Source organism: Oncorhynchus nerka, linkage group LG22 (assembly GCF_034236695.1).
Source record: "Oncorhynchus nerka isolate Pitt River linkage group LG22, Oner_Uvic_2.0, whole genome shotgun sequence".
NCBI lineage: Eukaryota > Metazoa > Chordata > Actinopteri > Salmoniformes > Salmonidae > Oncorhynchus > Oncorhynchus nerka.
Window position 1 is genome coordinate 41,597,513 of NC_088417.1, and position 24,067 is coordinate 41,621,579.

General features: G+C 42.5%; 1 protein-coding gene across 1 annotated transcript; it reads right to left on the reverse strand.

Moving 5' to 3' along the window:
• Positions 1-4,748: 4,748 nt before the first annotated feature.
• On the reverse strand, positions 4,749-21,426 carry LOC115105187 (uncharacterized). The gene is made up of 13 exons (XM_029626895.2): positions 21,343-21,426; positions 20,696-21,149; positions 20,154-20,255; positions 18,662-18,743; positions 15,673-15,896; positions 15,176-15,418; positions 10,576-10,674; positions 9,825-10,018; positions 9,472-9,646; positions 7,002-7,158; positions 6,202-6,355; positions 5,940-6,051; positions 4,749-5,736 (listed from the first exon to the last, which is right to left on the reverse strand). The coding sequence occupies exons 1-13, from the start codon at positions 21,343-21,345 to the stop codon at positions 5,564-5,566; spliced, it is 2,172 nt and encodes a 723-aa protein (XP_029482755.2). The 5' UTR covers positions 21,346-21,426; the 3' UTR covers positions 4,749-5,563.
• Positions 21,427-24,067: the final 2,641 nt, after the last annotated feature.

Sequence of the window (24,067 nt, forward strand, 5' to 3'; positions counted from 1 at the left end):
AAAATCTTATTTGAAGGGGGTAGGGAATCTAATCATTCCTTTTATGTGACTCAACTCAAATTTGATGTCAAAGATTGTTGTGCTGGCAACACTCATTGGGCACATATCCAAATCATTACTTTATTTTGTAAATCATAGTCTGATTACTTATGCAACTGAAACATGGACCAATACATTTGATTTAATATCCACCTTATTATCCATCCTTTCAACATTCCATAATCTGAAACGAACCCTGATTCAGATGGCCATCCTACCCATGCTAGATTACGGAGACATAATTTATAGATCGTCAGGTAAGGGTGCTCTAGAGCAGCTAGATGTTCTTTACCATTCGGGCATCAAATTTGCCACCAATGCTCCTTATAGAACACATCACATTACTTTTCTGTAAACTGGTCATTTCTTTGTACCCGTCGCAAGACCCACCCATGTTTATTTATAAAACCCTCTTAGGCCTCACTCCCCCCTATCTGAGATGCCTACTGCAGCCCTCATCCTCCACATATAACACCCGTTCTGCCTGTGACATTCTGCTAAAGGTCCCTGTAGTATCTGGGATCTACATCTGTTTATATTAGTTACTATGCTGTTACTAAGCAGTAATGTATTACGGCAGGGTTACGTTACTACACCTAATAGAATATGCACATGCGCACTAGGGTGCCGGGAACTGTAGAGCACGAGGGGTTTTGACTAAACGAAAACTAACTGTATCCCTGTCTCCTGCCTGGTCATTTCTCCACAACACAAATATTACAGTCCCCAAAGTACCTACATCCCTGAGTCGCTGCTCTTTTCAGTTCGCTGCAGCTAGCGACTGTAACGAGCTGCAACAAACACTCAAACTGGACTGTTTTAACTCAATCGCTTCATTCAAAGACTCAATCATGGACACTCTTAGTGACAGTTGTGGCTGCTTTGCGTGATGTGTTGTCTCTACCCGCTTGCTCTTTGTACTGTTGTCTGTGCACAATAATGTTTTTGTTTTTTTAGGGGTGGATCAGCTTAATATTGCGGAAAGATTGTTGCTTCCATCAATGTAATTGTCTGCATCATTTCCAATCCCCCATATTTTTGGGGGGGTAAATATATATATATCCATATACAGTGGGACAAAAAAGTATTTAGTCAGCCACCAATTGTGCAAGTTCTCCCACTTAAAAAGATGAGAGGCCTGTCATTTTCATCATAGGTACACTTCAACTATGACAGACAAAATGAGAAAAAAAATCCAGAAAATCACATTGTAGGATTTTTTATGAATTTATTTGCAAATTATGGTGGAAAATAAGTATTTGGTCACCTACAAACAAGCAAGATTTCTGGCTCTCACAGACCTGTAACTTCTTCTTTAAGAGGCTCCTCTGTCCTCCACTCGTTACCTGTTTGAACTTGTTATCAGTATAAAAGACACCTGTCCACAACCTCGAACAGTCACACTCCAAACTCCACTATGGCCAAGACCAAAGAACTGTCAAAGGACACCAGAAACAAAATTGTAGACCTGCACCAGGCTGGGAAGACTGAATCTGCAATAGGTAAGCAGCTTGGTTTGAAGAAATCAACTGTGGGAGCAATTATTAGGAAATGGAAGACATACAAGACCACTGATAATCTCCCTCGATCTGGGGCTCCGCGCAAGATCTCACCCCGTGGGGTCAAAATGATCACAAGAACGGTGAGCAAAAATCCCAGAACCACACAGGGGGACCTAGTGAATGACCTGCAGAGAGCTGGGACCAAAGTAACAAAGCCTACCATCAGCAAGGGCATTGAAGATGAAACGTGGCTGGGTCTTTCAGCATGACAATGATCCCAAACACACCGCCCGGGCAACGAAGGAGTGGCTTCGTAAGAAGCATTTCAAGATCTCAACCCCATAGAAAATCTTTGGAGGGAGTTGAAAGTCCGTGTTGCCCAGCAACAGCCCCAAAACATCACTGCTCTAGAGGAGATCTGCATGGAGGAATGGGCCAAAATATCAGCAACAGTGTGTGAAAACCTTGTAAAGACTTACAGAAAACGTTTGACCTCTGTCATTACCAACAAAGGGTATATAAAAGTATTGAGATAAACTTTTTATTGACCAAATATTTATTTTCTACTTTCTCACAAAATGTTAAATATAATTCTATGGGAAGGCGATCCATTCCTGGTGCTTTTTTCCGTGCAAATGTTTTAACAATGTATAATATTTATTTTTGAGTGTTTGAGGGTCTAAGAAAGCTGATCAGTCCAACTGTTTAATTCGGATTTATATCGATTTTCACAGAAGCTTTTAAAATGGTCATTAATCGCGTTTTCTAATTAACGCATTTGTCTTTATCTTTAAAAATGATAACTGGTTTGGCATGTAGTCATTTTGTGAGGGCTTGGTTCTGATGGGGAACGACAGCTGAACTAATAAGCCCATGATGCATTTGTAAGTTATAATATTCAAGAATCAAAGGCTATATATCGTTAATTTAAAAGTAAACATATATCATGCAGTTGCGTATAATGAACTGCTTGTATGCATTGAACCTTTCAAAATTTCCTCTTGAACAAATACTGTATTTTCTTATGAAGAAATCAGAGGTTATTCACACTATGGCTCATTTTAATGTTTCAGAGGTGGAAATCAGCTCGCTGGCTCTCTCGCTCATAGACACTGTCTTTTTATTTTCCTTCCTGTGGAAATATCCCCCCCTCCTTGTTATCATGGTTCAGAATGTTAGCTTCAAAGAGTGACAACCAGGTCAGTCTGAAACAATGAGTCTGTTTTTATTGGAGTTTGAGCTCTCATTTCTTGTGTTCCTTTCTTATTCACTCAACTGTCTCTTCCTCCTCCAGTCACACATATACAAGAACCTGGAGTTCGGGGTTGACCTGGACCCGCGAGTGGCTCTGGTGGGGTTAGGGTTAGGAAGTCTACACTACTCAAACTCCTGATAGGAGAGGGAGATGGCACCATTTCAGTCAACTCTTGTTTTACCATATTGTAATGACAGTAGTTCTTTGTTTGGCTCTCCAGCTTCTCCCCACTGAAGGCATGATTAGGAAACATTCTTATGTGAAGATTGGCCGATATCACCAGGTAGAAACATTAAAAGTTGCCTGGTATTCCCAAAGATAGCCATCCCCTGCCGGTCACTGAGTTTTGATTGACAAGGCATACTGCTTTTATGCATGGATGTTGCAACTCCGCAGCCAAAGTCCTAAAGGCCTTTGTACTTCACACCTATTCTGGGTCAGCACATATGCTTGTTAATGTGTATCTGAATGTATTTGATATATGATTTATTTATCTGCAGCATCTGACAGAGCAGCTGGACCTATCTCCTCTGGAGTACATGAAATACTACCCGGAGATCAAGGAGATGCGGAAGATAAAATCGGCCATTATGGCCACACTGGAAAATAACAGGCGAGATCGAAGAGCTCAGTCTGGGCCCATGAACCACCAGAAGCATAGACTGAATCAGAATGTTCACCTGGTACAGAAACACTGTTTTGAAGTGAACCCTATATCGAAAGTGTCTATGGCATGATTGTTGTACAGGGATTTGTAGCATTTCCCGTGTTTTTTGAATACCTGTTCCTGTCAAACCCTGTATCTTGCAAAAAATAAATAAATCCAATCCTCCACATTAACCTGTGGTGTATTCTGATGGGCACTTCATGATGGAATTAGATTCCTCTCCAGAAAAAAAAAATATAAAAAAAAAAATTGGATTGATGAAATAGTGTACTCTTACACATTCTTGTGCCTTACCTCTGTCCACTCCGCTAGGTGAGACCGATAAGAAACCTGTCGGACGGGCAGAAGTGTTGGGTGTGCTTCGCCTGGCAGAACCCACACATGCCTTTCCTGGACATCAAGACCATTAACGCCCTGGCTGACACCATCAATGACTACGAGGGCGGCATGGGGCTGGTCAGCCACGACTCATCCAGCAGGTACCGCCATTATGTACTCCATGACCGGGCACTGATATGTACTTCACATCACTTAGCCTAATGTGCAACACAATTTAAAACCCTGCCAGGTCAATAGAATTGGGGAGAAAAGGGACATGTTTTCAAAAGAGGTTTGTTCATTTCCTATCATTCTGATATAGAGCTGTGACACCAACTGTTTGTTTTTTCCCCCCGGGTGGCTCAGGAGATCTGGGAGTGTGAGAAGCAAATCATCACCAAATTGAACAGACTTCCTGGCAAACAACAAATATTTGAAATCAAAGATTGACAACCAAGCACATCTAGAGCCCCTGCAATCTGAGCTAGTAAACCCAATCTCCATCATGGACTTGGCCTCCAAGTGCATGTGTGGTGGAACAATATTCCTCACCCGCTCCGGAGTGACGTTTCCCCTAGGTACAGCTCTAGGAGAAGATTCCTCTTCCCCCAATCCTAACCATTAGTGGGGAAAATGCTAAACTGACCCAAGAACAGCGTCTAAGGGCAATTTCACCCACCTGCTTCCAGCTCAGTCTGCACTCTAAACGGCTGATTTCGCCAGAAGCATGTCAAAGTGCATTATAGAATACATTCCATTGTGCTGACATCAAAAGTGTATGCAGCAGCTTTTATGTCATTTATGATATTTCAAAGTCACTTGTTTTCCTTGTGTAAAAGAGCCTTAAGGATGCCTTATTTTTATCAAACGTTGTATGGCAAACAGTGTCTGAATAAATTGATGAATTGACAATTTAATATTTACCATAGTGGGGGTTCTTTAAATAAATAAAACACATTCAAAATGCCATTTTTCATTAATTTAGTATTTTCCTTTGAGAATGTAGGGAATACAGTGCTATTATCCAAAACCATTTACATTAAGAAAATAAACAGTATTTTACATTGTGTAAACAAAATGAGAAGCAAAACTATTTATGAACTGATCGCCGCTTTGGATTCTTGCTGTTGAACCCAAACACTCAATATGCAACACACATCATAGCCCACTGCTAAATGTGAGAAGCCAACCTATTTCTACAACCACTAGCATAATGCTAAGCCTTCCAGTTGCTGGTTAGCCAAATGCTGCCTTGGCTTAAACCCCCAAAAAATGTGATTTAACGACATTACAGAACGGGAGGTAACTGTTGGAACTGGATCATCATCATAGCCCTCTTTAGTAGCAAATCACACGGATGTACCTTCGTAGTGTTAACTGATTCATTCGAGAATTCAGGCAGAAAAATCTTGGATTTTAGGTGTTATCCCTGATTTAGTCCCATTCTTAGTTACCTGTGTAGTGCTAGAGAAAAGAAACAGGATTGAATTTGGGAAACGCTGCGTTAGAGGCTCTCATTTTAGAAGTATAAGAAGGCACCCTTCTAAGGTTTCAAAAGCAATAACAGTGGGCTTGTGATTGAGCGATTAGTGCCACTAGCTGCAGTTGAAGCAGTGCATCTAGACAGAGCTGGGATAATCGTCACCCAGACTATGCTGAGCCAGTCAGCTAGGTGCAGCGTGACACTTGGGACTAAGACCACCGAGCACAGTCGTAGCTACTAGCTAGCGGTCCCGAGCCTCAGCAGAAAGGGCTGGAGGGTCACCTCAATACTTAGTCTCTCTACTGATTGTCGTCGTCTGAGACCTGGTCAGGTGGGATGGCCCGCGTGTGGCTGGCCCGAATGCTGGTGATTTGGGGACAGGAGGCGATGAGGTTGGAGATGCCCGAGGGGGTCACACCTGAGCCTTCCAGATTTACCTGTCTCAGACGCATGCGCTTCAGGAACTTCAGTCCTGAATGAAACATAATACACAACAAGAACGTATGTCAAATTCCTTCCAGCTCTAAATGCTGGTATTCCATCTCTAAACTTCAATTGGGATTCACAGGGCATCATTGAAAAAGAGACCATGGTCGCAATAGGGATTCCCTTACTTCATGAGTTTTAATGCTGGAATTCAATGGTAGTAATTGTGGATAATGAGCGGGACCTTACCGTGGTCAGTGATGCGTGTGCGGCGGAGGTTGAGCTTGAACAGCTGAGCACAGTGGACCAGACCTCTCCTCACCACCGTGTCACCCACCTGAGTACTGGCCAAGCTTAATACCTGGAACATAAAGAAAACATCAATGCCACTAATCATAGTATGTAGTTTCAAAAGTTTTATAACGGAGCTCTGTTAGCTCTATTACCTTATTTGTTGAGTTTTATCGACTGATACAATAGTTGTCTATAGGGTTACATGTGTGCTCCGTACCTGCAGGTGTGGCAGACAGGTGACGAGGGCAGCCACTCCTCGGCTGGTGACGGCTGTGCGGTCCAGACACAGCTCCAGCAGCTCCTGCAGACTGCACAGGGAGGGCAGCCCCATGTCTGTCACCTGGGTGTTACTGAGAGACAGCCTCTTCAGTCTGGAGACAGGAGCATTTCTATCAGGGTCTTATTCATTAATGCTCACCGTAACAAAAACTTTTTGCAACGGAAAGAAAACCAAGCATTTTTTTTTATTGGACAGGGAGTCACACCCTGTTTCAGTCTGTTTTCTTGTGTTTGGTTCCTAATGAATACGACCCAGCACTCCTTCATTTACAACAATGTTAGAGGCAACTGTAGGCGATGCTGGTGAATCAGCTAGAGAAGTGATCCTAGTCCTTGTGAGCAATAGTGTACAAGTTCTTGTTCCATCTCAGCACTAACATAGCTGATTAGTCCCCCCAAAAAGTGGGGGATTAATTACTGCCTCTGGCTGTGGTAACGATTAGTCTCATATTGACACCTAAAGCGGATAATGTGTGCATCCCAAATGGCACCATAATCCCTATATCGGCGTTTCCCAAACTCGGTCCTGGGGCCCGCCATAGATGCACGTTTTGGTTTTTGCCCAGGCACTACACAGCCGATTCAAATAATCAAAGCTTGATGATGAGATGGTTATTTGAATCAGTTGTGTAGTGTTTGGGCAAAAACCAAAATGTGCACAACCAAAACGTGGGAAACACTGTCCTACGTAGTGTACTTCCATTTGGGAAGCAGAAAATGTAATGAGAGTGATCTGACCTGGTCATGATGGCCAGCTGGGTGACCCCATGGTCAGTGACGTGTGTGTAGTCGGTCAGGTCCAACTCGGACAGCAGGGACAGTCTGGAGAGGAAGGTCAGGCCAGTGTCCGTCACCGAGTGGCGTCCAGGCAGGGTCAGCTGGGTCAGCCGGAGACCTGGGGGGGTACAGACAGAAAGAGAGATAATAGTTTAGTAAATACAGTACAGAAAAATGATAAAGTGCCGGTCATACAAAATATTAACATCTGCAGCAATATTCCCCTCTAAATCAGGTACTAGACCGCGGGAAACAGGAGACTGGACTTAACAATAACATTGATTGATTTTTAATCAAAAGCAGTACTGCAAACCTTGAGGCCCTGATATGAATAGTCCTGCTGTACATGCTAGGGTTTGGTGATGGTCATGTTCAAACATCATGGAGAGGTCAATAGGCAGGAACAATGCAATTTGAAGGACACATTGGTTATACCAGAACTGTGATTTGGTAATAATGTCCTTTTTATTTAAATTGTTGTTAAATTGTTACAAATCATTGTTTTATTTAAACGGTGTTAGATTTTTTAATTTAGTCTAGGCTGCAGAATTGGTAGGGCTGTGTTTCTCTTGCTCATAAAAGTACACAGATATCAGTTGTATTAGCCTACCTTTTAAAAATAAATATTATAGCCTTGTAGGCTATTGTTATTTCATCCTGATCATCTGGGTAAGTGCATTTGCAACATTCTTTCTTCCATTAGGCTACTTTGACAGTTTCAGACAACAAAAAGGAAGTGACGGGATTTCACTGAACAGAAATAGAAACGCAGCATGTAAAGTGTTGGTCCCATATTTCATAAGCTGAAATAAAATATCCCAGAAATGTCCCATGTCCACAAAAAGCTTATTTCGCTCAAATGTTGTTTACATCCCTGCTAGTGAGCATTTCTCCTTTGCCAAGATAATCCATCTACCTGACATGTGTGCCATATCAAGAAACGGATTAAAAAGCAGGAACATTACACAGGTGCACCTTGTGCTGAGCTCCTCTGTCCAGTGTTTGTGTTCTTTTGGCCATCTTAATCTTTTATTTTTATTGGCCAGTCTGAGATATGGCTTTTTCTTTGCAACTCTGCCTAGAAGGCCAGCATCCCGGAGTCGCCTCTGACGTTGAGACTAAGAGCGTCTGCTAAATGACTTAAATGTAAATGTAAATGTGTTTTGCGGGTACTATTTAATGAAGCTGCCAGTTGAGGACTTGTGAGGCGTCTGTTTCTCAAACTAGACACTAATGCACTTGTCCACTTGCTCAGTTGTGCTCTGAGGCTTCCCACTCCTCTTTCGATTCTGGTTAGAGACAGTTTGCGCTGTTCTGTGGAGGGAGTAGTATACAGTGTTGGACGAGATCTTCAGTTTCTTGGCAATTTCTCGCATGGAATAGCCTTCATTTCTCAGAACAAGATTAGACTGATGAGTTTCAGAAGAAAGTTCTTTGTTTCTGGCCACTTTGAGCATGACATCGAACCCACAAATGCTGATGCTCCAGATACTCAACTAGTCTAAAGAAGGCCAGTTTTATTGCTTCTTTAAATCAGAAAAACAGTTTTCAACTGTGCTAACATAATCGCAAAAGGGTTTTCTAATGATCAATTAGCCTTTTAAAATTATAAACTTGGATGAGCTAACACAACATGTCATTGGAACACAGGAGGGATGGTTGCTGATAATGGGCCTCTGTACACCCATATAGATATTCCACAAAAGAAATCTGCTGTTTCCAGCTACAATAGTCATTTACAACATTAACAATGTATACACTGTATTTCTGATAAATTTGATGTTATTTTAAAAATAGTCTTTTATTTGTTGCTTTTCTCTCAAAAATGTCTAAGTGACCCCAAACTTTTGAATGGTAGTGTATGTATTGAAGGGTTAGCCACAACAACAACAAAAAAAATAATAATTATCAATTCAGTATGTGATTTGTTAAGCCAAATTTCCCTCCTGAACTAATTTAGGCTTGCCTAAACAAAGGGGCTGAATACTTATACAACGACTATATTTTAGTCACAAATGTTTTATTTATCTTATTTTTCTTCCACTTTGACAGAGTATTTTGTGTAGATTGTTGACAAAAGAATAACAATTCATTGATTGTAAATCCCACTTTGTAGCAATCAAATGTGAAGAAATCCAAGGGGTCTGCATTCTTTAGCAAGGCACTGTATGTGTTGAACATTAAGACTATGGCAATTAGGGAATAGGTCCCCTGGCATATTGCTCTGCTGAATGCTCGCTGCGCTACCGTGCGCTGCAAGACTCCGGTGGAGCAGTCAAATTCAAGTATGCTAAACCATTGTTGTGACATCACGATGGCTGTCAGACATCATCGACAGACGATGCAAACATATAATAATATTTGTATTTTTTATTTACATCTATATAAATTGACCAATTGTAGTACACACACACACACACACACAGCTCACCTGAAATGATCTGGAGGGCGTGGTTGCCGTCTGCGACAGAGATGCCTGCCAGGCTAAGGGCAGAGAGGGTGGAGTGGACGGCCAGGCACTCCAGAGAGCCCTCCCTCACCCCCGTGCCGTCCAGGTACAGGGTCTGCAGGCTGGGGAGGGCCGCTAGGGCCGACACGTCTCTCACCTGACGGGAGGAGGAGGAGATATGATTATGCTGAGTGAAACAACTTATACCAGTGTTGGTTGTTGATGCCTAATTGTTCTGTCTGTATGAGTGTATGTTTGTGTGTTGAAATGCAGAGCTATTGTGGCTGTGTGTGTGTGAGAATGTGTGCGAACGCGAGAATGAGAGTGAGAGCTACCTTGGTGTGTTTGACGCTGAGCAGTCGTAGCTGTGGCACACAGGCGGGCAACGCTGCCAAGGTGGCCTCTGTGACCGAGGTCTGGTTGAGACTGAGCTGGGTGAGTGACGAAGGAGCAGACTGCAGGTAGAGCACCATCCCTACGTCACTTACTTTGGTCTGGTCCAGTGACAGGAAAGACAGGCTCTTCAGTCCTTGGAGACAAAGGGTACAGGGTGAGATAAAAAATTTAAAAAACTTTACCTTAGTCCTCCTTTCAAGTGATCATTATTTTATACAGGAGTTGAACTATTGGGAATTTAAAATGGTTGACACTTACCTATAATTATGAATTCAATCATTTAAGTTGAAACCCCAATCATGCCATACTATGCTCCCCAAATTCATTTATTCTTTCATTTTTAATATATATATATATTTTTATCGTGGATGACTTTAAATCAGTTTAAAAGACAGCTTATGCTTTGATCTAAAGTTCTTGCACGGGGTCATAGCAGGCTACTAGGTTATTAGGGGGGGGCTTAAATAATTTCAGCGTTACAAAGCTTGCCCCCTCCTTCTCCCTTGACCTCTATTCCACATTAAAAACCTCATTCATCCACAGGCGTTCCATGCTGTAGCCAGGGTCTTATTCATTAGTTCACAAACGTTTCATATTGGGCAAGTGCAGGCATAGCCCCTCCCAGTTTCAGTCTGTTTTCTTCAGTTTGGTGCCTAGTGAATATAACCCAGGGTTAGAGAAGAGCCTCACCTGTGAAGTGTTGCAGACATGAGTCAGTTAGCTTGCTACATGAGGTCAGGTTCAGGTGCTGCAGTTTCAGTAAGCTGCACAACACAGAGAGGCCCGTGTCTGGAAAACAGGAAGACAAAGAGAGAGAACCTTCAGTATCATAGCAACCATGCTGCAACGATAACAGGCCATATGGTTCTTAAAGAGATAGCTCACCACGATATTTGGGTCATTCCACAAAAAAAAGTGCCTTTTACGTCCCTTTGATATTTGAAGTAGAAAATGTGCACCAATATTGAAAGCCTTATATTAAATGAAGAGCCCTTTAACCCTATACTCTCGTGGAAATTGGCCTATCTGGATAGGGACACATTTTTATGTTTCTAACAAAGGAACTATGAAAAGCATTTGCATGACCATGGTTGCAATTGAAAGAGAACACTTTTGGAGATGAGGAAATTGTCCGACCAAAGGTGAGGACACAACAGTTCACCTGACACAAGACTGAATCCAAACACTAAACTGTTCATTTGACGTGCATTTTACATTCACCATTCTTTTCACAGCATTTGTCAATAACGAAATCTGAAAGCACTCTGGATACATTCAGTAACATAATAAGAATATTAATTTACATTTGAGTACGCAAGGTAAGAAAAAACAATTACGAGAGTTTGAGTGAGAGGTCTAACTGGTGTCTTCAAGTGGCCCCTACACACACCTCTCCAAACTGTGTTTCTAAGTCATTTCAATGCACTCAAGGAAAGAGTCTTCCACTAAAATGTTTTTTTTTGTTGCTCTCCTAGCTTTGCCATTGAGGAACTGAAGCAAGTACAATTGTATTTTTTTTCTTCTGGAACACAGCCCTGCGTCCCCACCAATACGCAATTACTGTTGTTGTTTACTCAATCCAAACATGTTCCATTATAATTTGCCATCTGGGTCAGTTGGGCATCATTTGAAAGCGTATTTGATTGCCAACATGGCGAGCTAAGTTATAAAATACAATCGTACAGTGTTAGGCTTTCAAAAAGGCACATCAGATAAACAGATTGTAAATTTTGATGAGAATAGAATGGAGTCTTTGCTTGTATGACTAATCCTCTCATCTTTCAGAACACATTGATTCCTCTTGATTTACAGCATTTCCTTCACTGTGTATCCCAAACAGCGGGAGGGCTCGGGGCATCTCCTTGTCACGAGCAGTGCTCAAGTTTATTAACGGCTGTCAGTCAAAACCCAGACTGAGTATTTTTTTTTTTTTTTTATCTCGCCAGTTCATAAGACCTTCTCACGTATAGACTATTTTTTCCTAGACAATTGATTTCTGCCACTTATCACAGTATCACAAGCTATAGTCATTTCAGATCATTCTCCTCTTACTATGAATTAATTTATACCAAATACACAGCCTAATTAAATCGCCCTTTGCAGCTTAAATCACTACTGCTATCAGAAGAAACCTTTGATGCTTTTATATAATCTCAAATAGAGCCATTTCTCGATCTTAATCAAACCCCTGGAATGTCTCTAACAGTATAGGAATCAATGAAGGCTTATCTAAGGGGCCAAATTATTTTGCACAGCGCAAGATTAAGGAAGTGCAATATTCAACACCTAGGGGATCTTACAAATAAAATATTGGATATGGCATATTCACACTCAGATTTACTAAAACAACGTTTGACACTTCAGACAGTTTGGTCTTCTTTCAACTCGATAAGCTGAAAATCTGATAAGTAAATCTCAAAGCAAAAAATTAAATGAAGCACACCAGCTGCGTCAGAGAAGAGCAAATTAAAACAATACCTGAGAACTAACAAGCCGGGTAACAAATGTATTGATCATTTAGAGGTCAATTCATGCTTTCGGAACTTTTACTCACATTTACACATTTCGGAATGCGCTGGTAATGCTACCTTACTCGGCACCTTCTTTGAGAACGTAGATATTCCTACAGGTGAACCTGAGATAGAGCTGTTCTTTTAACTCAGCAGCTGTAGAAGAGATTGTGTTTGTGATTAAATCTATGCAGTGTGGTAAATCGCCTGAACTCAACAGATTTCTGAGTGAATCCTTTAAAATAATTCTCAGATCAACTCTCTCCTCTCTTGCTTTCCGTATTTGAGGAATCATTCTCCTCAAACTCTTTACCTTTGACAATGAGACAAGCATGCATGTCACTTATTCTGAATAGGAAAAAAAGTAAACATTGTGTAGTTCATAATAGGCCAATTTCTTTACTGAATTGCGATGTAAAGGTACTTTCTAAGATGATTGCCTGCCGTTTTGAGCCAGTCCTTCCCTCCATTATCTCTACAGATTGAACTGGTTTCATTAAAAATCGTCATTCTTTTTTTCAACATCAGATGTCTTTATAATCCCTATTCATCTGACACGCCAGAGATATTGTTATCACGGAGAAGGCATTTGATCGGGTGGAGTGGGATTATCTAGTTCACACTCCCAATTTTATGTCCTGGATCAAAGTCCTTTACTCCTCCCCTATGGCTGCAGTGTGCACAAATAACCTTTCATCCCATTTCCAACGTCAACGTGGGGCAAGATAGGGTTGACCTCCATCCCCTCAGCTGTTTGCCATCGCAACTGAAACTTTAGCCATAGCAATACGTAATAACACCACTATCAAAAGGTATTCGAAGAGGGGGCTTAAGAGCATATAGTTTCACTATGCGGATGACATGCTGTTATACATCTCTGACCCTGTAACTGGTCTTCGAGAGATCCAGGTTCCACTAAAAAGTTTATAGATCATTATTAATCCTTCTGCCAAGCAAACTTATTTTAGTCATGTGCCCTTCAGAATGAATACACAGAAATGGAAATATTTGAGAGATATCGCTCCCAGGGTGGTCAAGCACTTCCGAACTTAAAATATTATTACTGGGCAGCTAATAAAATAATCTATATTGGATGACTGAAATCCCCGATGTTAAAGGCCGGAAATGGTTGACTTTGGAGATCTCAACCTGTGGCCCCACCGACTTAAAATGCCTTACTTGCATTAGCTGAGCCTGTTTCAAATACACTAAAAACCCTATTGTGAAACATTCTCTAAAAATCTGGAAACAGTTCAGGCGATCGTTTGGTCTCAGTGAATTTAACTTCTGCCCCATTATTAAAGAACCATACATTCTCTCCATCATTATTAGACCAGGCATCTCATTTCTGCTCTGGAAAGGGATCTCCTCACTGAACCACTTGTATATTGATATGGATTTTGCATCCATTTGAACATTTAGTACAAAAGTTTAATATTCCTAGATCCCATTTCTTTAGATACCTGCAATTGTGTAGTTTAGCATCTTCATATTCTAGTCACTTCCCATCAAACTCCCTTCTGGATTCTATTTTTAAAGTGAACCCTAATATCAAAGGGGGCATAAGCATGATCTAGATGTTATTAAACTCACACAATCTGGAGTCTCTGAACTTTTAAGAACCAATGGGAAGAAGGATTAATGTGAACATTCAGACGAAACTTGGCAGAGTATACATAAGAGAATACATTCTTCATCTATATGCTGTAATTCCATTTAAAATGTTGTTTTTTTTTTAAAGTAAAATTATCCAAGATTACACCAGATTTTGATCCCACCTGTGACTGATGTAATAAGCAGGCTCCTGCTACTTTTTGCACATGTTTTAGACATGCCCGAAATTGACAGATTTCTGGATATCCATTTTTGAGTTTTCTAAGATACTGGAGACACCTATAGAACCTTCTGCCTTTATTGCATTATTCAGAGGGGCACCACAGGAGGCTCCTCTAAACAGTTCTATGGGGAAAATGCTGGCATTTACTACTCTTCTAGCTAGACATCTCATACTATTTAAGTGGAAGGATCGATTTCCTCCTACTCTTAACCATTGGATATAGGAAGTTATGCAACATCTCAAGCTTGAGAAGATACACTACTCCGTTAAGGGTTCTGCAATTCCATTTTATAATATCTGGCAACCTTTCCTATCCTAGAAGACACGTAGAAGACATGAACCCAGCTAATTTCACAACTCCATAACCCAACCCAATTTATTTGGATCATTATTTTACTATTTTTTTAAAGTTTGTTTTACAATAGCTTTGTATTTTTTTTACCATGCCTGCTTCAAAGTATGTTTTTGGAGTGGGGCTCTGTTAGAGCATTGGGGAAAATATATTTAATAGCGGTTTAGATGGTAAAATTATTCTCTACACTATACTTGCTTGTTTTGTCACAAACTAAAATTAAGCCAACTAAATATCATTTTTGCTACCAGGAAATTGCGGAGCGATTTCTGCATAGTGCATCTTCAATAGGCACTTACTATAGTAATTTTTGTATTTAGCCTCGAGATGGGAAAACATGTGTTTTTATTAAGTGGAACATGTGCTCTTTGACAGAATGTTCAAATTAGGTGAAATCAAAATGTTTTTTTTACACTTCTCAAAAAGGCAACTAATTGGTGGTACGACCCATCTGTATTCCTTAACTTGACATTCATGTGGCATTGACAATAGTGTTGCCATATAGCAAAAGTAGTGCACTATATACAGAATAGGGTGCCATTTGGAATGCATTCTCAGTCAGTACCAATGCTGTCAAGGTAAAAGGTGTACCTGTGATGAGAGGAGAGTTGACCAGGCTCAGGTGCTTCAGTGCAGTGAAGGCCCGTAGCTGCCGGAGTAGCTCATTGGTAGAGTACGGGTAGCAGTTGAGGACAAATTTCTGCATTGGGCAGCCAAAGAAGAGCTCCAGGGTGCGTGGGCGAAGGAGCCTCTCACGGGACATGTGACTGAGCAGGAGCTCTGCCAGCTCAGGGGTCAGACATGACAGACTGCTGCTGTACTGCATGCTGGGAGCTGAGAGAAAAGGAAATGCATTTTCTATGCAGCTTTCCTGCCATGACATTTTTCTGTGATCTTGCTCAGGAATTTTTACACAACTGCAATGAACCACAACCAATATCATTGTATGTACAATTCTGACCATTTCTGAGGTGGGATGGTTGGGACAACAGTCTTTTGGCTAGGTCATTGTCTTGGCTAGCAGTGAGGCCCCTTTAACAATGTTTGAGTGCAAATAACAGTGTTGGACTTTAAAGTTGTTCTCTGACCTGTCATGAGGTTGACGGTGGCCCGGGTGGCCATGACACAAAGGGAGGGGACACTGGGCGTTCTGAAGGGTCTCTTGGGCGGAGACGGGTGGCCTTGGGAGGCCTGAGGGTCGTCCTGGGCGGCTCTCTGGAGGCGCTCTACTGCAGCCTGGCCCGCTGCTCCCGGCACCATGTGACCTGCAGCCTCCTCTGGCTCCACTGCTGGGTCACCTACCACACCCTCCCTGAGAGAGACACACACATTTGTATGTTCACATCAAGTCAACTAATTCAACAAAAGGGCACAAGGCTGCATCAAGATTCTCCACCCTTGTGTACACTTGCACACACCCTCATGGATTTAACAACGGTGGAAAATTCCTCAAGCCAATCCTTACACCAATCCAATGCTTTAAATCCATGACGGAGAATGTGCAAGTGCACACTGGCTAAAATGTGACAAAACTCTCGTATTTACAGAGCAGGTCCATAGTAGCAATTTTTTGGTCCTGGGACCTTCCTCGGGCAGCCTGCCATCAAACCTACATGTTAAATTTGAAGTCTGCATGCCAACACATCAAATCAACTCTTACGGTTGACCTTCGGCACACGTCTGCGTGTTCAACAAGCAAGTTTATAACAAGGCGTTGCAGTGCTGATCAAAACTCCACGTTGACCAAAAAAAAAAAATCCACTTTCTAGTTACCCATTACATTTTCTTGGGGCAAAAATGCTTTTGTTACAGTCTAAATGCTATGTAAAAATGGCTTTGTTATTTTTTTTATTTAACCAGGTAGGCCAGTTGAGAACAAGTTCTCATTTACAACTGCGACCTGGCCAAGATAAAGCATAGCAGTGTGACAAAAACAACAAAGTTTCACAAACAAATGTACAGTCAATAACACAAAAGAAAAGTAGAAAGATCTATGTACAGTTTGTGCAAATACAGAAGAGTGGGAGGTAGGCAATAAAAAGGTCATAGAGGCGAAAACAATTACAATTTAGCATGAATACTGGAGTGATATGTGTGCAGATGATGTGCAAGTAGAGATACTGGGGTGCAAAAGAGCTAGAGGGTAAGTAATAATATTGGGATGTGGTAGTTGGGTGTGCTATTTACAGATTGGCTGTGTACAGGTACAGTGATAAGTAAGCTGTTCTGACAGCTGATGCTTAAAGTTAGAGAGGGAGAAAAAAGACTAGCTTCAGAGATTTTTGCAATTCATTCCAGTCATTTGCAGCAGAGAACTGGAAGGAAAGGCGGCCAAAGTAAGCATTGGCTTTGGGGATGGCCAGTGAAATATACCTGCTGGAGCGCGTGCTGCGGGTGGGTGCTGCTATGGTGACCGGTGAGCTGAGATAAGGCGGGGCTTTACCTAGCAAAGACTTATAGATGACCTAGAGCCAGTGGGTTTGGTAACGGATATGTAGTGAGGGCCAGCCAAAGAAACCATACAGGTCGCAGTGGTGGGTAGTATATGGGGCTTTGGTGAAAAAACAGATGGCACTGTGATAGACTACATCCAGTTTGCTGAGTAGAGTGTTGGGGCTATTTTGTAAATGACATCGCCAAAGTCAAGGATCGGTAGGATAGTCAGTTTTACGAGGGTATGTTTGGCTGCATAAGTGAAGGATGCTTTGTTGCGAAACAGGTAGCCGTTTATAGATTACATTTTGGATTGGAGATGATTAATGTGAGTCTGGAAGGAGAGTTTAGTCTAGCCAGACACCTAGGTATTTGTAGTGGTCCACATATTGTAGGTAAGAACCGTCCAGGGTAGTGATGATAGTCGAGCAGGAGGGTGCAGGCAGCAATCGGTTGAAGAGCATGCACTTAGTTTTACTAGCATTTAAAAGCAGTTGGAGGCCACGGAAGGAGTGTTATATGGCATTGAAGCTTGTTTGGAGGTTTGTTAGCACAGTGTCCAAAGGGCAAGATGTATACAGAATGGCGTCGTCTGCGTAGAGGTGAATCAGAGAATCACCAGCAGCAAGAGCGTCATCATTGATATATACAGAAAAAAAAGAGTCGGCCCGAGAATTGAGCCCTGTGGCACCCCCATAGAGACTGCCAGAGATCCGGACAACAGGCCCTCCGATTTGACACACTGAACTCTATCTGGACCCATTACACATGCAGGCAATGAGGCAGGCAGTGATCGCTGAGATCCTGGTTGAAGACAACAGAGGTGTATTTAGAAGGCAAGTTGGTCAGGATGATATCTAAGAGGGTGCCCGTGGTTACAGATTTGGGATTGTACCTGGTAGTTTCCTTGATAATTTGTGTGACATTGAGGGCATCTAGCTTAGATTGTAGGACGGCTGGGGTGTTAAGCAAGTCCCAGTTTAGGTCACCTAAATAGTACGAACTCTGAAGATAGATGGTGGGCAATCAATTCACATACGGTGTCCAGGGCACAGCTGGGGGCTGAAGGGGGTCTATAACAAGCGGCAACGGTGAGAGACTTGTTTCTGGAAAGGTGGGTTTTTAAAAGAAGAAGCTTGAATTGTTTGGGCACAGACCTGAATAATATGACAGAACTCTGCAGGCTAACTTCGCCCCCTTTGGCAGCTGGAGAATTTTATAGTTAGGGATGGAAATTTCAGGATTTTTGGTGGCCTTCCTAAGCCAGGATTCAGACACGGCTAGGACATAGTTAGTCTAAATGCTATGTAAAAATGGTTGCGTTGTATAGTGCTATTCAACTGGTAATTTTCCATGACTGTCTAGTTTTCCTCTTCTCACAGAGCACAAAGGAGTGATTTGCTGCTCCTTATCTCTTCGAGCACCAGAGGCCTGCAACAAGGTTGAAATCTTCTTGCAGCTGAATAGGCTTTAAAGCACTCATCACTTCCCTCAGTTAGACATGTAGGCTGTGAGAATCCCTTAGGAGAGGCAAGCAGTTCTTTGTGTAAGAAGTATATAATGACTGTACGTGACTAACTTTGAGTTTCCTGTGGAGGCGATAGCATGGCTATGATATAGGCTAGGTTTAGGCTGGGCACTCACCGGAGTCTGTTCCCTTGGTCTGGCCAGTGGTGTCTGGGCTCCATCCGGTTCTCTGGGAAGAATGGTAACCGGGGCATACCTGCTGGAGTTGAAGGTTCAATGCAGAAATGTTTATCTTAATATCAAACCATTTCTGGGTAACAATTAAGTACCTTACTGTGATTGGTTTTCATTTAAAAATGGTCAAAAACAACAAGCTTCTTAGCAAAGAACAATTTCTCAAGCAAGAATTTTGCTCGGATTGTCTGGGCGTGGTCTGAGTAGTGAGGGGAAAACTGAAAATTAGCTGTTATTGCCAGAGAGGTTATGAACTCGTTCAATTTGTAAGTCGCTCTGGATAAGAGTGTCTGCTAAATGACTTAAATGTAAAATGTAATGTAATGTTATAGGTCAATTTACCACCTGGTGATGTCACCACTAAAACAGTGGGATAAAGCTTTTCAAACACTTACACTAAAAGGGCATTATCATAATTGTCACAGTATTATCCCAACCTGGGGCGGCAGGGTAGCCTAGTGGTTAGAGTGTTGGACTAGTAACCGGAAGGTTGCAAGTTCAAATCCCCGAGCTGACAAGGTACAAATCTGTCGTTCTGCCCCTGAACAGGCAGTTAACCCACTGTTCCTAGGCCGTCATTGAAAATAAGAATTTGTTCTTAACTGACTTGCCTAGTTAAATTAAGGTAAAAAAAAAATAAAAATCATGTTTTTGACTGCACTGGGACTTTAACCACAGTTATTACTTAAGGCCTTTATAATACAGAAACACTCAACACTCACATCAAAATCTCTATTAATTCTAACAGCCATAGAGGTTGAATTACTTCAGAAAAATATGAAAGCTATTTAACAATCTGAATGAATGTCTTCAAGACATAGGCGATCACATGCCTCTCACCAACATCTTCTCAACAGTCACAATCTTCCTCTGTGACTGTAAAAAGGAATCCCCGGCAACGAACTTCACAAACTCAAGTGTCACACACGGATTACTGTCTGTCAGAATACCTCAGAGAGACAGCTTGTTGTTGATGAGTGCAGCGCCAACCGGCGAAAGTGGTACAGTCGGGGGTATTCACCTGCTATTTCCCAATCAAAGTAACTTTCTCACAGTCAGAGAGGCGATAGAAAGGAGATCTCACATCATTAACTGCCCAGTTGGCTCACTATCATGACCGCAGCCATGGAAGGTTAGTTCAATGGGTTTCTACACACTGGTTCACTTGATCTGCTGTAAAAAAAAATAAAAAATATAAAAAAAGATTCCCAAGGGACAGTAGATTAAATCCTACTGCAAATGGGGCTGCAGTGGTCATCAAGTTCAAAGCCATGGTCATTTGTGCAACAACTGTTGCAGAGAGTAAGAGGGGTCATCTGTTTTAGACTGCAAAGGACACAGAGTTCAGAGGAAAGAGAAAAGAAAGAGAGGAAGGACTGAGAGTCAGGGGCAGGGCACAGGGTAAGAGTCAATTCCAAACAGGTGGGGGCAGTACCATTGAAGGGGAAGGGTGGCTCTCTACCCCCCTCTGGCAGCTCTTCATCTTCTGAGCTGGCAGCTTCCTCTGCATCACTAGGATTCAGCTTCTGGCCACGTCCTGTCAGTAAAAAAAAAAACAGCATCAAAACTTTGGTGTGGAGTTAAGTTGCCGCTAGATGCTGATCTTGGGTCGGTTTCACATTTTCCCCACTCATGGTTAAGGTTAGGATTGGGAAACAGGAAGCTGATCCTAGATCTGAACCTATGGGAAACTGCACATTCAGCTAACCCAGAGAACGCCTGAAAGAAACTCAGTGCCTGTAATGGTGTCATCACAAAGTGATGCCTCAAACTAGTGGGTCCATAATGTAATTGCCTGCGCAAATAAGGCAATTATACAGCGTTACAGGGTACAGAATAACCATTTATACTCCAAGGAAATACATTTCTGAAGGTAGAAAAATATCTGACAAGTCATCAACTAGGATATTGAAGATGGCTGTGAGTGAATAAATTACATTCTGATTGGGATCTCCATATGCCACGCGCAAATCTTACCCCAGGAGTGAGAAGGTCCGGTCACTGGGGGACCAACACCGGGGATGCCTGCGTAGCCCACTGCTTCTTCCCACAACAGGTGAGGCAGAGGTGGGGGCCGAGTGGGATCCTCCATCCCTCCCTCCTCCAGCACTGGTATCTGTGGCTGGGGAGGCGCAGGAGGTGGAACCACCACCTCCTCCTGGCCCAATAAGAGGCGTGCAGCTGGGCTGGGTGGGTCCTGGGGTGTCTCTGGGGGCGTGGTCTGGATGCAGAGGGCAGCATTGGGCATGAGGCCCAGGGAGCGCAGGGAGCAGGCCAACTCCACCTCCCCAAAGCGTTTCCGCGGAAACCCCTGGAGGAGAGAGAAGGAAGCCAGGGAGGGGTGGCACCCAGAGATGTGCTCCACCACACTGCGCAGAGGGGCGTCGGCCGGGAAGCGCTCCCTCATGGACTCCCCAGAGGGCAGCCGGATCTACAGGGACACAGAGGGTGAAACCTCCATTATATCATACCACCTCAATCTCCATCTACGCTAGGCTACACAATTCATGCACGCCTCTACAATAAACCAATAGGAATGCTCTCAAGTCAACAATCAAGACGGAAGTCTACCTACGCAGCTAGGCATATGTAAACATTGCCAGAGGAGGAGGGTATAGCCTCACCATGAGGATGCAGTTGTGTTCCACACTGGTCTGGACAGTACCCCCAGCCTCTGGCCTTGGCTGCTGCCTGGAGGGGACATGGTCTCAGTGGGGGTGCTCGGCTGGGTCTTCTTCTCCTGCAAGCTTATCCGGTCCTCTGCAATACGCTTCAGCACCAGCTCACGCTCCTGAGGGAACAACACATACAGTGACAGTCAAAAGTTTAGACACACCTACTCATTCAAGGGTTTTTCTTTAGTTTCACTATTTTCTACATTGTAGAATAATTGTGAAGACATCAAAACTATGAAATAACACATATGGAGTCATCTAGTAACCAAAAAGAAAAGTGTTAAATCAAATTATATTTGAGATTCCTCAAAGTAGCCACCCTTTGCCTTGATGACAGCTTTGCACTCTTGGCAGTCTCTCAACCAGCTTCATGAGGAATGCTTTTCCAACAGTCTTGAAGTGTTCCCACTTACGCTAAGAACTGCTTTTCCTTCACTCTTCGGTCCAACTCATCCCAAACCATCTCAATTGGGTTGAGGTTGGGTGATTGCAGTGGCCAGGTCATCTGATGCAGCACTCCATCACTCTCCTTCTTGGTCAAACAGCCCTTACACATCCTGGAGGTGTGTTTTGGGACATAGTCCCACTAAACAAAACCAGATGGGATGGAGTACCGCTGCAGAATGCAGTGGTAGCCATGCTGGTTAAGTCTGCCTTGAATTTGACAGTGTCACCAACAGTGTCACCAGCAAAGCACCCTCACACCATCACCTCAGCCATGGAAGGTTAGTTCAATGGATTTCTACACTGGTTCACTTGACTTGCTGTAAAGAAAATAAAAGATTCCCAAGGGACAGTAGATTAAATCCTACTGCAAATGGGGCTGCGGTGGTCATCAAGTTGAAAGCCATGGTCATTTGTGTAACAACTGTTACAGAGAGTGAGAGGGGTGATCTGTTTTAGACTGCAAAGATGTTTAATGTCCATTGCTTGTGTTTGACCCAAGAAAGTCTTCTTATTGGTTTCCTTTAAGTAACTCGACCATGAAGGCCTGATTCACGCAGTCTCCTCTGAATAGTTGATGTTTAGAGGAGTCTGTTACTTGAACTCTGAAGCATTTATTTGGGATGCAATCTGAGGTGCAGTTAACTCTCATGAACTCTCTGCAGCAGAGGTAACTTGGTCTTCCTTTCCTGTGGCGATCCTCGTGAGAGCTCGTTTCATCATAGCGCTTCATGGTTTTTGCAACTGTACTTGAAGAAACTTTCAAAGTTATTGAAATGTTCCTTACTGACTGACCTTCATGTCTTAAAGTAATGATGGTCTGTCATTTCTCTTTGCTTATTTGAGCTGTTCTTGCCATAATATGAACTTGGTCTTTTACCAAATAGGGCTATCTTCTGTATACCCCTTACCTTGTCACAACACAACTGATTGGCTCAAATGCATTAAGAAGGAAAGAAATTCCACAAATTAACTCAACAAGGTAGACCTGTTGATTGAAATGCATTCCAGGTGAATACCTCATGAAGCTGGTTGAGAGAATGCCAAGAGTGCGCAAAGTTGTCATCAAGGAAAAGGGTGGCTACTTTGAAGAATCTCAAATATAAAATACATTTTGATTTGTTTAAGACTTTTTTTGGTTTCTACATGATTCCATGTGTTATTTCATAGTGAAGACATCAAAACTATTATTCTACAATGTAGAAAATAGTAAAAATAAAGAAAAACCCTGGAATGAGTAGGTGTGTCCAAACTTTGGACTGGTACAGTACGTCAGGTATCATGTCATGTCTGAGTGTGACTTGTTTGCAAAAAGGCTGAAGATATAGTCTCAATGATTTGAATAAACCAATATTCTGTATCAATTGTGTGCACTGAAGTATGTAACACTAGCAAGTACCACCCTGTGGCTATGCTGAGTGTGTTTATGTGCGTGTGCGCTCAGTGTGTCTCAGCTGATCAAATCAGGCAGGTGATGCTGACCTGTTTCTTCTGCCTCCTCTCATTCCTGGCCTCGTTGGCCACACGCATCCTCTGCTGCTCCTGGAAGTCACTCTTGTCCTGCCTGATACGAGACTCCAACGGCGGGGTGTCTGTGGATGGACTGGAGGGCTGTGGGGGTCCCAGGACTAATACGGGGTCTTCAGGCACACATAAGAAACAGAGTGGCCCTAGTGGTCTAAGCCGCTGCCTCTGAAGCACATGTACTGTATGTTGTACCGCTGCCAGGATGGGTTCAAATCCATCTCAATTCTCTTTCAGCACGCTCTCCTTTCACCTCTATCTATCCAATAAACTTAGAAAATACTTTTTAAAAAACAAAACCATTTAAAACATTGGAAACAGAAAGAACTGTCCTGAAATAAAGGGTGAAATACCTAGCTGCTATGCCCAGAGTAGGGGGATGATTAGCCTCAAGCTTCACTAAAGTAATACATTCAAGGCTACAATTTATAAGACTAAAATGTGTCTGGGGTGTACTAAAATGGCATCACTATATAACAAATAAGTATTCTTGGAAAGATGAGGGAGAGAGATTAGCTTGGAAACAAAAAGCTTGGCTAATTCCTGCAAATTATACAGAATGGCCTGTCCTGTAAAAAGTTCCCTTGTATCTGCAGCTGGAAACAAGGTAGCATCCCCCAAATTCCAGAGTGTGGACTGAAGAGTCCATTCTTGTCTGTAAAATTCTAAACAGTCCCTTCACAACATTTACATTTTACATTTAAGT